Raw genomic sequence first — 12,107 nt, 5'->3', positions numbered from 1 at the left:
GGGTCTACGTCCTTCAGACACCCTTCTATTATTAATGTACCGTGGGTGTAAACTGAAGACATGTGTTCACCTAAATATCCATCTCTTTCATCTCAACACTCATTTTTGCTTATTTATTCATAAACTATGAACCCCATACAACCAAAATGTATTGGGCTCGTATTGTCTGCCTCAAACGTAGAAGTTTCAGTATTTCAAATTAAAAGAAAGTACTCCTTTGCCCTCAACATTCTAACTGAATCAGGCAGTGATACTTGTTAATTTGAACTTCAAAAGAGTTGTTTCCATCTCTGCTGGCAGGTCGGTCTATGATAGTTCAATAGTCTCCCAGCTGGCTTGGATCTGTCCAAGGTTCTAATTTTCCAGTCTACTCCAAAGCCCAGGCCCATCAAAGTTATATTTCTAAAAACAAGTAAGAATCATACTACCATCTTTTAACTGGTATCCAAATGGTTATAATTTTAAAATGTTTAAAAACCATGACCAAATTTTTCTTCTCATGTCTGAACATACCATATTTATTTTACAAAATGCCATCCTTTTTGCAGAGGACATTAGTTAAATGTGAGTCACCATTCCTTTTTCTCTGCCTACTAAGCTCTTCCTGGTTTTTCAAGGTCCATTTCAATGGTTACACACCCAGTCCAGAATATCCGTGGCCTCCACTCCCCAGCCATGGCAGAATTAATCTATGCATCCTCTATCCTAAAATATTATTTTGAACTTATTTTAAGCTTTAGTTACAGGTTCTACAAAATTTTTACTACTTTTACCTTCCTAAAAAGCTGGGGCAGTGGCATACATTTTTGCATTTGAGGCATCAAGCCACGTGTTGTACACACTAGGCATTCCATCCGATATTGTGAGGGCATGATTGTGAATGACTGACTGATTGGAGAATTCTATTTTGCTATTGATTTCATTTGTTTATTATCAATCGACTATTGACTGGGCCCATATATGTCAGAATGTTTAAAGTACTATAAATAATAATTATATGGAATAATTGACATTTTATTATTTGCAGTAGGAAACCAAGTGCAAAAATCCCCCAGACAAGGTGTTTCTTTATAACTCTAAACTGTCAGAGAACCACAAAATAGTATGCTGCAGACTATACAGGAGAGAACAGACTAAAAATAAAGTGTGAGCTCCAAGTCAAGAAATTCTCATATAACCTTGAGGAAGAACAACAGAGAAATAGGAAGAAATGGGCAAAAATTGAGAAACAGTGGAAAGCATCTGAGTTTTATGATGCTTTTCTTGGTGAGGTTTTCATACGAAGGCAATCTGTAACATTATAGTTGGAGCTACTCTAAAGTTTCCAAACACTTTGATGCTAATTTTAACTGCCATTACTACAGACATAAAACATATGCCCTAAGAAAGCCTCTATGTTCCTCATTCCCAGGTTATATTCTACTTCATTTTATCAGAAGTTCAGCTATTACTCACATAATCCATCTGGGACGCACTCTTCCCAACCATTACTTTCCTGAAAGCTCTCCAGGAAATCCCCAAATGTCTCCTTTAAGAAGGCATATGTGGAAATGTTAAACCTTCCAAGTTTTCACTAACTACTGTGTTTTTCAAATTTTCACATGGACTTATGAAAAGGGATTGGGTCTTTCAGATGACCTTTACCAGGAAGCCAGAGCAAAGGAGACAAAACGGCTTGCTCAAGGGATGGAAGCAATCGATGTGGGAGCCTTAAGCAGGAATAAAATACCTAACTCTTGTTTTAAAGCTCTTTTCACTACACTACATCACCTGATCCTGACCTAAAAGTAAACAGACTGAAAGTACTATAAAAATATAAATACTTACAAAATATAGGGATTCTTATTAGGTAATATAAATTTGTTAAATGTAATAAAAATCAAGTATAAATTTATATTCTCAAATACTATGCAATCAACCCAACCTCAAAAGAATTAGCCATCAAAAGAATATGCAATTACAATTGTAAATACACATAGTTATCAGCAGGAGGAAAAACTGAGTAGGGTACATGAAAAAGTCCTTTGGAGTTCAAATGTAAAGTAACCCCTCCTTCCAGTGCCATTTCAGAGCTACAAAAACCAAACAGTCTGCCCACAGAAAGAGAAATAAATCATCATTTGACTAATTTAAGGAAGAAAGATATTTGAGAGGCAGATGTTTCCAGGTTGAGTGAGTCAGTGGCCTAAGATGCCTGCCCTCCTATTTTGAGTATCTTACCCTGCCTGAAGAAACCCAGTTTCAGATGCTAATTTATTATTTACATCCCAAACTGACAATAACTTAAGACATTGTGCTAACATGTGATTTCACTCCAATCTCTCGACAACAACAGACACTTGTTATAACCATTTTAAAATGAAAAAGATGACACTGGGAGAAACTAAGTAATTTTCAAAGTGACCCAAGCCCTTAGATGACAGATGAGTACTGAACGGAGATCCACCCAACGGTTTCCTCCTCTTTGTACCACACTATGCAGACTGATGTATTTTTTTTTTAATAATTCTCACAGATTTATATTCCAGAAAGAAAATTATTGCCTTAAGAAAAACAAACCACAACCAGATAAATGACTAAACCAGCAAAGCCAAACTATTTTGATTTTCCTACAGGGGCAAGGAAACATGTTGACCATCCAGATAAAAATGAGATTCACGGAAAATAAATGTGTCCCACTGAAAGAAAGGGCTGTCTTAAATTTTCTTAAAAAGAAGTTTGTTTCATAGAAGAGCACTGCTATAGTTAGAAAGGCAATTTGCAGATTTAGCCCGTGGTTTCTCATCTGACAGCTCAAGAGAGCATCCACATTTTTCCATAGGAGGCAACTGACTGCTATTCTCACATGAAGTTCAATGACAGTGGTCTAAGCACCTTCTATATTTAAAGGCCATTCTTAGACAGGACACCATTTATAGAGGAAGTGAACAATTAGTCGCTAGATTTTATATATTCACTTCTGAAGCGTTCCATTATTTTTTTAACTTCATTTAAAAAAAATCATTTCAGGAAAGATACAAAATATGCCACTGGCATATTTTGGTTTACTGGGTGCAGTGATGTCGGTGCAAAAGCCAACTGTCTATAGCCAGAGAAGTGACCAAGCTTCCCCACACTAGCTCTAGGATACATCGTATAAAAGCCTTCCTTAGATTGGGATTTAAATGATATCTGGCCAGCTTAAAACTTGTGCCATAAGATCACCAAAGGGGAGAATGCCCAATGACATGGGTTTTATTTAAGGTGGAAAACTACAGAACGCTCTTTAGTCTCTCTGCCGAGAAAAAGGGAAAATGATAAACAGAATCATATATAACTCCAGTAAAATGGTCAGATTACAATCTCCTTTCAGTGAATCATTTTGATGCATTCTTCTTTCTAATCAATCACAGGGTTTGAGCTGACAAAATGATTTATTGAATAGGACCGGAGAAGCTTCAGAACACATAAGCAATTTCTAGTAATATCTGTCTTCTAAATCACACTAATATGGAGAGAAGAATCCCTTAAGGCAAGTAAATCTAGCTAACAATTTACTAAGTAATATATTTACCAAAAAAAACAAAAACAAAAAAAAACATTTAAATACCAACCTTTCAACCTGGTCCTTCCCCTTGTGTTGCAGTGAGATGCAGAAAACAGACATTGTTTGGGGCAATTATTTAAGACTTGCCAGAACAGTCTTCTCCATGAAAATACAAATTAGATACACACTGCAGCCTCAGAAATGCTCTCCATGGTTTCAATACTTTCTACTTTAATAAATAAAGCCACATTCTAAAAAATGTGTAGCCCAGAACTTCCCTGTTTACTGTTTGATTTGTGACTGGACATTCCAGGTCTTAGAATTTTAGGTTCGACATCCCATGAATCTGGAGGCTAGTAGCGGCATCCCCTTTATTTGGAGGAGAAAATCACAACATCATATTCTCTGAAGTGTTGAAATGATACCTCCTATAACAAATCCTGATGGGAATATTAAAATGATTTTCTGGCATGCATAAGCAAGTATCAAAACACTCCATCTCTAAAATCTGATTGTACAAAACTGAGATTTCAGTTAAAAACAAAGTGAATCATGAGCTGTTCATTGGTGGTTATCTAGCCAGTTAAAATTTCCATTTTGTTGACTTAATTTTTATTTTCACTTTTAGAGATAATAAAGGAAGACTCAATATTTAGAACCCTAAAACTTATCATTGTAATCAAGTATAGTTACTACTCTTCATCTGCTGTTAGTTTTCTCCTTGCCGGTAACAAGTTCCCAGAAATAGAGTAGCTTTAAACAAGACCCATTCAGTTTCCCCGAGTTCTGTAGGGTAAGTGACTGGGGGCTGGACTGTGTTCTCTGCTAAGGGCATATGAAGTTGAAAAACCCAGCAGCTCGCCATTCTGGTATCAAGGTCCCTGTGTCCTTGATGCCCATTTACCAGGGATCACTTTTAGCTCCTAGAAAACATTTTTTGTTCCTCTGACTCCCCCTTTTGCCTACAGCCAGAGAAAATTCAGCTTTTAATGGGCTCATGTAATTAGAATAGGCTCACCTAGATAAACTGTCTTTTAACTAACCCAGAGCCAACTGATTGGTAACCTTTATTGCATCAGCAAAATCCCTTTTGCCAGATAATTTAACATAATCAGGTATGTAATATTTTATATTCACAGTCACTGATTGGGCTAGAAATCTTGGGTGTCATCTTTAAGATTCCACCTACAATTAAGTTCATCCTATAATTTACCTTAAAACAACTTCACTATAAAATATTGACTTACTATGTTTGTCAAGTTTAATGCTAATTTTATTCAAAACATTTTTGACTGGAGTAACAACACATTAAAAATTAATGTGAAGTTTGAAATGATGGGTAATTACTAAAAGCTAGAGTTTTATTGCCCCAACACCTTAATCATTAAGTTAATCATCTTCCTTTGTGTACTTTTATAAGTCTTGGATTTATCTCTTTTTCTATCTTAACAAATTTGACAATTCCCTCAAATAGTGCGGTTTGGTGACACAACATTGGACTGCGAGTCAGGAGACTGAAATCTTGCCTTAGCTCTGTGCCAACAGACCAAATACTTGGGCAGTCACTTACCATACACTCACCAAGTTTTAGTCTTGAGGGGAGTTTAATATTATCTATGCTAAAGAACTACCTTGCTTTTAAATTATTATACCAAATATTTGCCAAACTTTATTTAGATTCCTCCTTATGGAATATCATTCGGTTTTTGAGCAGCTCCATTATTAAAACTAAAGACAAACCTTCTTTATATCAAACCAAAAGCTATATAGTTCCAGTTTCAAGCATTCAAATAAATTATAGTACTTGAAATCATGCAGATTAACCCTTATCCTCTTGTTCTCCATCATATGAGAGTCCTTCAAATGTCTGAAGATTGCCACCATGTCCATTTTTCTAGATACACATCAGTTTGTTTTGTATTACATGAGTTTTAACTGAATGACAGATGTTTCACTCGGTGCTGAGTATCTAGAGATACATTAAGCTGCAGCCTTCAGGGAATTGACATTCAAATAGTTACCATGATATGATCACCCAACATTGTTTTCTGTCGGTTCTCTTCTGTACCAGGTCCAGGACAAGATACCATAACACCCTTCCACCATCCTTGCTCTAGAGTCTACACAAAGAGATCTCTATATTCCATTATTAGCCCATATAAGACTTGATGATCAGGTCTCAGCTTATTTATCTGTTAAATGAGTTAATCAGGAGCAGAATCCCAACGTTCTTTCTGGGTCTAGCATGCCAAATTCTAAGAAATCTGGACTAATCACATTCTAATTAAATGTGTATGACTATTTTCTATTTGTCACAAGTCTGAGAAGCAATATAGCCTTGATATAAATTTTAATAAAACCTGGGAACTATTTAGCACTTGCATTGTGTAATATGTTTCAATTTCCCAGTTATCATTCAAATATTCACCACCAGCCCCTTCAAGTTTAATTCGGGCTTTGATAGTCTATCCTCATAAGCTGTAAGGAACTCCACAAAAATAGAAAGCCCACATAGGCAGTCATATCCAGTTCTTGCTTTTCTCCACAGTTATTCAAAGCCACTTCCTATCTTCTAACCTTTAATTTAACGGAGAAAGCCTGTCACAATAGAGTCATCTTTGTCCAACTCTGCAGGCGGCTTCCCCTTTGGGTCACAGAATGCCAAATTCTGTAACAGACAGGTACACCGGGTATTGTTGCTCTGGAATTGTACAAAAGACAGCCTATTTACCAGCTGGAAAAAAAAACGACGTGTGTTTACGCTCCCATCAAAGCCCTCCCTTTAACACTGCCGTGACAAAGATGCTCCTTACAGCAATGAGGAGGGGCTCAAATGTTTCCAGCTGGAGAACTTTTTTTTTTTTCATTTTTCATTCATAGAGTTTAAGAAAAATGAATAGCACTTGCATGTGAACCCACAGATTACATAAGAGAGAATAATACACTGCAATCTAGCTCCTTTATAATCCAGCGAGTGCGTTGGCTTTTGTGTCACGAACAGTCTTTGATTTTTTTTTTTTTTTAAAGGAGGAATCACTGGGTCTTTCTTGATAATACAATATAAGTTTTCAAAGATTTGCACAGATGCAAAGAGGCCCACCAGGGGCAAAGCTGGAAGAGGGAGCGTGGCTCTGAATGTCTGTGACGGCGATGTCGGGGCAAAGCGGGCCGCACTTACAAATCGTATGCAGACCCAGAGACAGATTCCTGGGAAAATCAAGTGAAGAAAACCAACCTACTTCCTGAAATGCCAGCCTCCCCAAAGATGCCTCTATCCCTCCCCACATCCTGAATAGCGAGCCACCAAATTCTCCTCTGTTGATCTTGGATCTTTCTTCGGCCTGTCTACCGTCATCCGCTAGCCTCAACCATGGGGCTCATTGCGGTATCTTCCTCCTGAGTGTTCTGCTTGCAGTGTTCATGCCTCTGTCCCTGCTTCCCAGGGAAAAGCTCTTTTTCCAGAGTGCAGATAGAACCAAATCGGTTTCCTGCTTCATGCTTATCTGTGTATCACTAATGCTACCGGAATGAATCCAGGTTCTTTACAGCCCTTGGGCTCAAAGACTCACCATCGACCTCCATACTTTTATTCATCTCCATGCTTTTATTTGGTCACATTCAAATACCTAACTCCTAATTGTCTGCTGATTCTATGGCCCCAATGCTCTCCCGTCTACCTGGAGAGCGCTTCCCTAATCTACCTGACACAAAGCTGTTTCTTACTGAGAATCAGTGGACACCCTGGCTGAATTTGATTCCACATTTGACTTACCTCTGCAGGTGTATGTGACTTCCCCCTCTCTCTACTACACCTTAGGGACACCTCAATGCTCATGGCTCATTCCTTGGGTTATTTGGTTACACATTTGTCTAAGAATTAAACAGGAAGAGGGCAGGGGCTGGCATGCTTTCTTCTTCTCTCCAACATGATGCTCGAGACTTTACGGAGCCACTAAATCTATTAACTAAATAACAAACTGTTTCAACCTCAGTAAAGTCAACGACAAACCTAATAAATCAATAAGACTTAGTTGAAACTATATAACTGAGGAATGGCAATACAGGAAGGGAGACTGGCAAATAATCAACAGTCCCCACTGAAGATAGTGACTGACACAGTCACCATCCCCAGTATTCCTTAAAATTTCAATAAGAGGGGGCACCTGGGTGGCTCAGTGGGTTAAGCCGCTGCCTTCGGCTCAGGTCATGATCTCAGGATCCTGGGATCGAGTCCCGCATCGGGCGCTCTGCTCAGCAGGGAGCCTGCTTCCCTTCCTCTCTCTCTGCCTGCCTCTCCGTCTACTTGTGATTTCTCTCTGTCAAATAAATAAATAAAATCTTAAAAAAAAAAATTCAATAAGAGGATAAATATGGTTGTTCTAAGGAAGTAGTTCCAAAATAGTGGTTTGAGTCTGAATCTGACCCATAATGTATTTCGTTTAATAGCATGTAAATTTACAATTTAAAAAACGTATTGCAGTATTTAAAAGTCAAGGTGATAACATAAATTGCTGACTTCCCTGTCATGAGAACATTGGAGGGCTTGGTAATGTTAGACCAAAATGTTCTCATAATGACAATAAAAAGTAGCTTAAGAGGCAGTGAAGTCCAGGCTGACCTCTTTGCTTGGGCCAGGCTCTCCCAGGTCCTGTTCGCCACTGTCCCCCAGCCATATCACAAGATATTCTACATGCTAGAGATATGGGGTATTTGCAAGGCCTGGACAATTTCTTCCAAAGATCCGATATTAGGTTGAAAAGCGAGCAAAATACAAATATTGACAATACAGGCATAAATGTGATTATACTTAGACCCACAGCTTAGGTATAGAATTTCAATCCATTTTCCAGAGAGGGAGGGGTGTCACCTTAGGGTCTCTTGTCCAGGTGATCTTTTCAAAGCACCTTCTCCGTTTTATTTATGGCATCAAAAATTTCCTTGGATGGGGCAAGACAAGTTGCATTTCAAACTAAAATAAAACGAAAGCTTACGATTGCACTCTGAAACTCACTAAGCATGTCCAGTTGGTTCAAAGCAATGCGTGCTCCACATACTTCCCAAGCTGACTGTCAAATGTTTTCACCTTCAGACTGACCTTGGATCGTGGAGGTGCCCGGATGTACCACTTGCAATCCACAGCCTCACTAGCAGAAGCTTTGCCTTCTTTCATAATTTGTACAGATTCCACAATTCCTTCAGGACCGCCCGTCTCAAACTCACATGCTAAATAATGAAATGCCAAACAAACACACAAAAATGGAGCTTGAATAATAAACCAAAAGTATATTTCAGAGCAGAAAACAAAGACCTTTGAACATTATCGAGTATCTATTTTACCGACCTGGTAATGGTTTCAAAACTCCAAGGTCCTTAAAGTCAGGATCTTAAAAATTGAGAAAAAGATAATTAGTCTTATTCTGCATTTATTCCTTAAAATGATGGTGCGTAATATACCATTAAATTATTCAAGAATCTGCCAAAAAATATATTAAGAGAACTTAAGTGGATAAACAAAATGCATGATAATGTTATGACTGAAATGTTAATTTATAAAACATAATTTTATCACAGCATTTTTATCACCACACAAGAAGCCATTTTTAAAAACCTTCCAATGCCATTCATCATCTAGGCATCAAGTAAAAATATTATTCATTACCTCAAGATGGTTTTTAAAATGTATCCATAGGTAAGTCAAGCTAGGAGTAAACTTCCATCTATGACACATATAATCATTTGTTTGGATTTAACAGATTTTGTAAGTTGTTGAAACACAATTTTCTTTGCCACTGAAATACTGGAAGTGCAAATTTCATCTGTGAAACCGAGGGCCTCCGTCCTGCAGCAGAATGCACTATCCTGTTTCCAGAAGACACTTTTCCTTAATTTTTTAGTCCATGCGAGCTTCCAAAGTGTTCCTCAGTATACGCTGGGTCCTCTCAAAGCCAGCTCCCTCTCTGGCTTTCCCCTCACCCCAGCCCAGGTCCACGTATGTGTCCTCTGCTCATGTACTTGGAGGAAGTTTGACTTATCATGATCCTCAGAAGTGTCCTAGGTGTTAAAAGCCATCATGGTGGGCTTGCTTCCATTCCCTAAAATTGATTTTGAGATAGGTATGCAACCAGTGAAATGTAATGGTAAGCAGAAAATAAAGACCTCTGTCTTTTGAAGGACTTTTGAGAAAGTTTTCTTCAGTAATAAGAAGAAACAAGGCATATAGTTTTCTGGCTTCCTCTGTGATCCGGCTTGTATGGGGTCCCTTTGGGATCATGCACAGTGGTCAGCTTATGATGTTGGCAGGCACTAACGTGAGGAGATGCTAACTCTCAAGGGGGAGCAGAATAGAAACCTGGAGAGCGCAAATCCTTACGGACATCACTGGGGCACTGTATTCAACTACCCTGTAGTCACACGTCCCTCCCCCTTTTGCTTTTTGAAACAATGTACGTCCTTATAATTTCAGTTACTTTGAATTGGATTTTCTTTTCCTTAAGGATAAAGGCATTAAAGGCTACAAAAATTTTTCTTGGAGACACATGGCATCCAATTTAAAAGAAGACTGTGAAATTTAATTTCTTTATACTATTAAGGTATTGGCTATAAATTAAAAATCTTACAAAGTTAAAAATATGTTGAGAGACACTGCGCGACAGGAGTCTAGGGCTGAAATATGAAAGGGCAGCACTCTCAGGAGGCACTAATTTCTGGACATCAAGACTGTGCGTGCATAGATGCCATGTGCATCTAGGGATGCTCCTTTCTATGTCCGTGTGCTTGGGGATGCCAAGCCCGTGACTTCCAGTGACTGTATCGCTGTACTTATTTTCATTACAGCTTTTTCCCCCTTATTTTCTTAAGCAATTATACATACTGATATATTGAAACTGAAAGGCCTGGCTTAAGGCCACCATTCAGTCAGGTCCACTACCCAGGTTCACTTTATCACAGAACACTATTGCAATGCAGGAATATATTTTGAATTGAGATATAAACTCCTTTGTAGAATTATTTTGAAGACATTTCTTTTACCTTTCAGAAGGAAGGAAGGAAGGGATGGGGGTGGGGAGGAAGGGAGAAGGAAGGAAGGAAGAAAGGAAAGAAAGACGGAAGGAAAGAAAAGGTAAAGAGTGAGAGAAGGAGGCAGGAAGAAGCAACTGTGTGCAACTTCCCTGAAAGATGAAGAGAGGAGGACCACATCGTTCATTTGGATCAGGAGATCCCCAAGTGGAATTTTTTTTTTGCCTTTATCTAAATTAATGGATATTTGGTTATTCTTTTATATATATATATACACACAGTATATATATCATATATATGTTGAGTTTTTATATATTATATATATTATAAAAATATATATATATATATATATATATATATAAAATTTGAGAGAGGGAGAGAGAATCTCAAGCAGACTCCCTGCTGAGCAGAGAGACCAACACAGTGCTTCATCTCATGACCCTGAGATCAGACCTGAGCAGAAATTAAGAGACAGATGCTTAACCGACTGAGCTACCCAGGTGCCCCTTAAAAAAGGGTATATTTAATACCTACTGTGTACAACAAAAGAACTATGTTTTGTATAGAATTACTCAGATTGGTGGTCACCACTAAGCAGTTTTCTTGGTATTGAAGAGACCCAATATTTACCCCTCACTTTTACATCAAGCTTGTCCACCTCAGTGTTGCAGATTCTTTATTATTATGTCCCTTTCACTATTTTACATAACATTTAATAATAGTCATTATAGGTTCGAATGTTTCAGCCGGCATGACTGTTCCTATGATTCTTGTGGAAATGTAGCTGGTATTCCATTTTCTGGTTTGAAGGCTAACATTTGTCATTTTTATAACTTGTGCTAGACAATGTTGAGAGAAATGCCAGTTCTGGGAGTTGAAAATTTATTTTTGTCTTTAAATTAATGGTGAGAGCACTGATGGTTAGGAAAAGGTGGGGAGAGAGAGGGAGAAATTGTTTCTGTGCTTCCATTTGAATGAACCACCAGTAATGGCACAGTCACAATAACAGATGGCCCTATGACCTGCAAAATAGAAAATAAACAATACAATAATTTTTTTAAAGCAGCCTACACCAAGTTTAAGAACACCAAGATTAGTGGGGTTTTTGTTGTTGTTGTAGTTGTGTTTTTTGTTTTTTGTTTTTTGGGTTTTTTTGGTTGTTGTTGTTGTTGTTTTGGGGGTTTTTGCCCAGGTTGTTCGTGGGCAATGACAGAAATGATTATGCAGCGGCACAGTGAGGTTAGACTCAGGAAGCCACCTTCTACTCTAGACCTTCCCAAAATGTTCTCCACTAAGCAACCCAAATAAACTTTTTAAAAATATAAACCAAATCGTTATACTCACCTGGCTTGTCACTCCCCATAGCATAAAACCACAGATCTTTCTAAAGGACAGTAATTCTCTGTGTTCCTGCCCCTGACCCCCTGGCCCAATGTACCACAGGCTCTAGACTTTTCTGTCATCTCTCAAAACACGTGGAGCCTTCCTGTTCCTCCGGCACATGAGGCTGCCCCCTCCACACTCAGAACCTGCTGTTTGCTCCCTCCACCCTGCCCCCGCCCCC

At 38.3% G+C, this 12,107-nt stretch overlaps 1 protein-coding gene across 5 annotated transcripts in view; it reads right to left on the bottom strand.

Annotated features, from left to right (window-relative positions):
• The window catches only part of NETO1 (neuropilin and tolloid like 1), a 124,490-nt gene that overhangs the window by 50,271 nt on the left and 62,112 nt on the right, over positions 1–12,107 (bottom strand). For all 5 annotated transcript variants that reach the window (XR_014302808.1, XM_082699069.1, XM_082699066.1 and 2 more), the window contains exons 5-6: positions 8,868–8,909; positions 8,622–8,749 (exon numbers count right to left, since the gene is read on the bottom strand). Coding sequence is in view for 4 of the 5 variants with exons in the window: in XM_082699069.1 (XP_082555195.1) it covers positions 8,622–8,749; positions 8,868–8,909 (170 nt within the window). In the remaining variant the exon portion in view is untranslated. The remainder of the gene's footprint in view (positions 1–8,621; positions 8,750–8,867; positions 8,910–12,107) is intronic.

This window comes from Mustela nivalis (genome assembly GCF_964662115.1).
Source record: "Mustela nivalis genome assembly, chromosome: 14".
Lineage (NCBI taxonomy): Eukaryota > Metazoa > Chordata > Mammalia > Carnivora > Mustelidae > Mustela > Mustela nivalis.
Note: the sequence above shows the minus strand (reverse complement) of the source record. Positions and strands in the feature narration are given on the sequence as shown.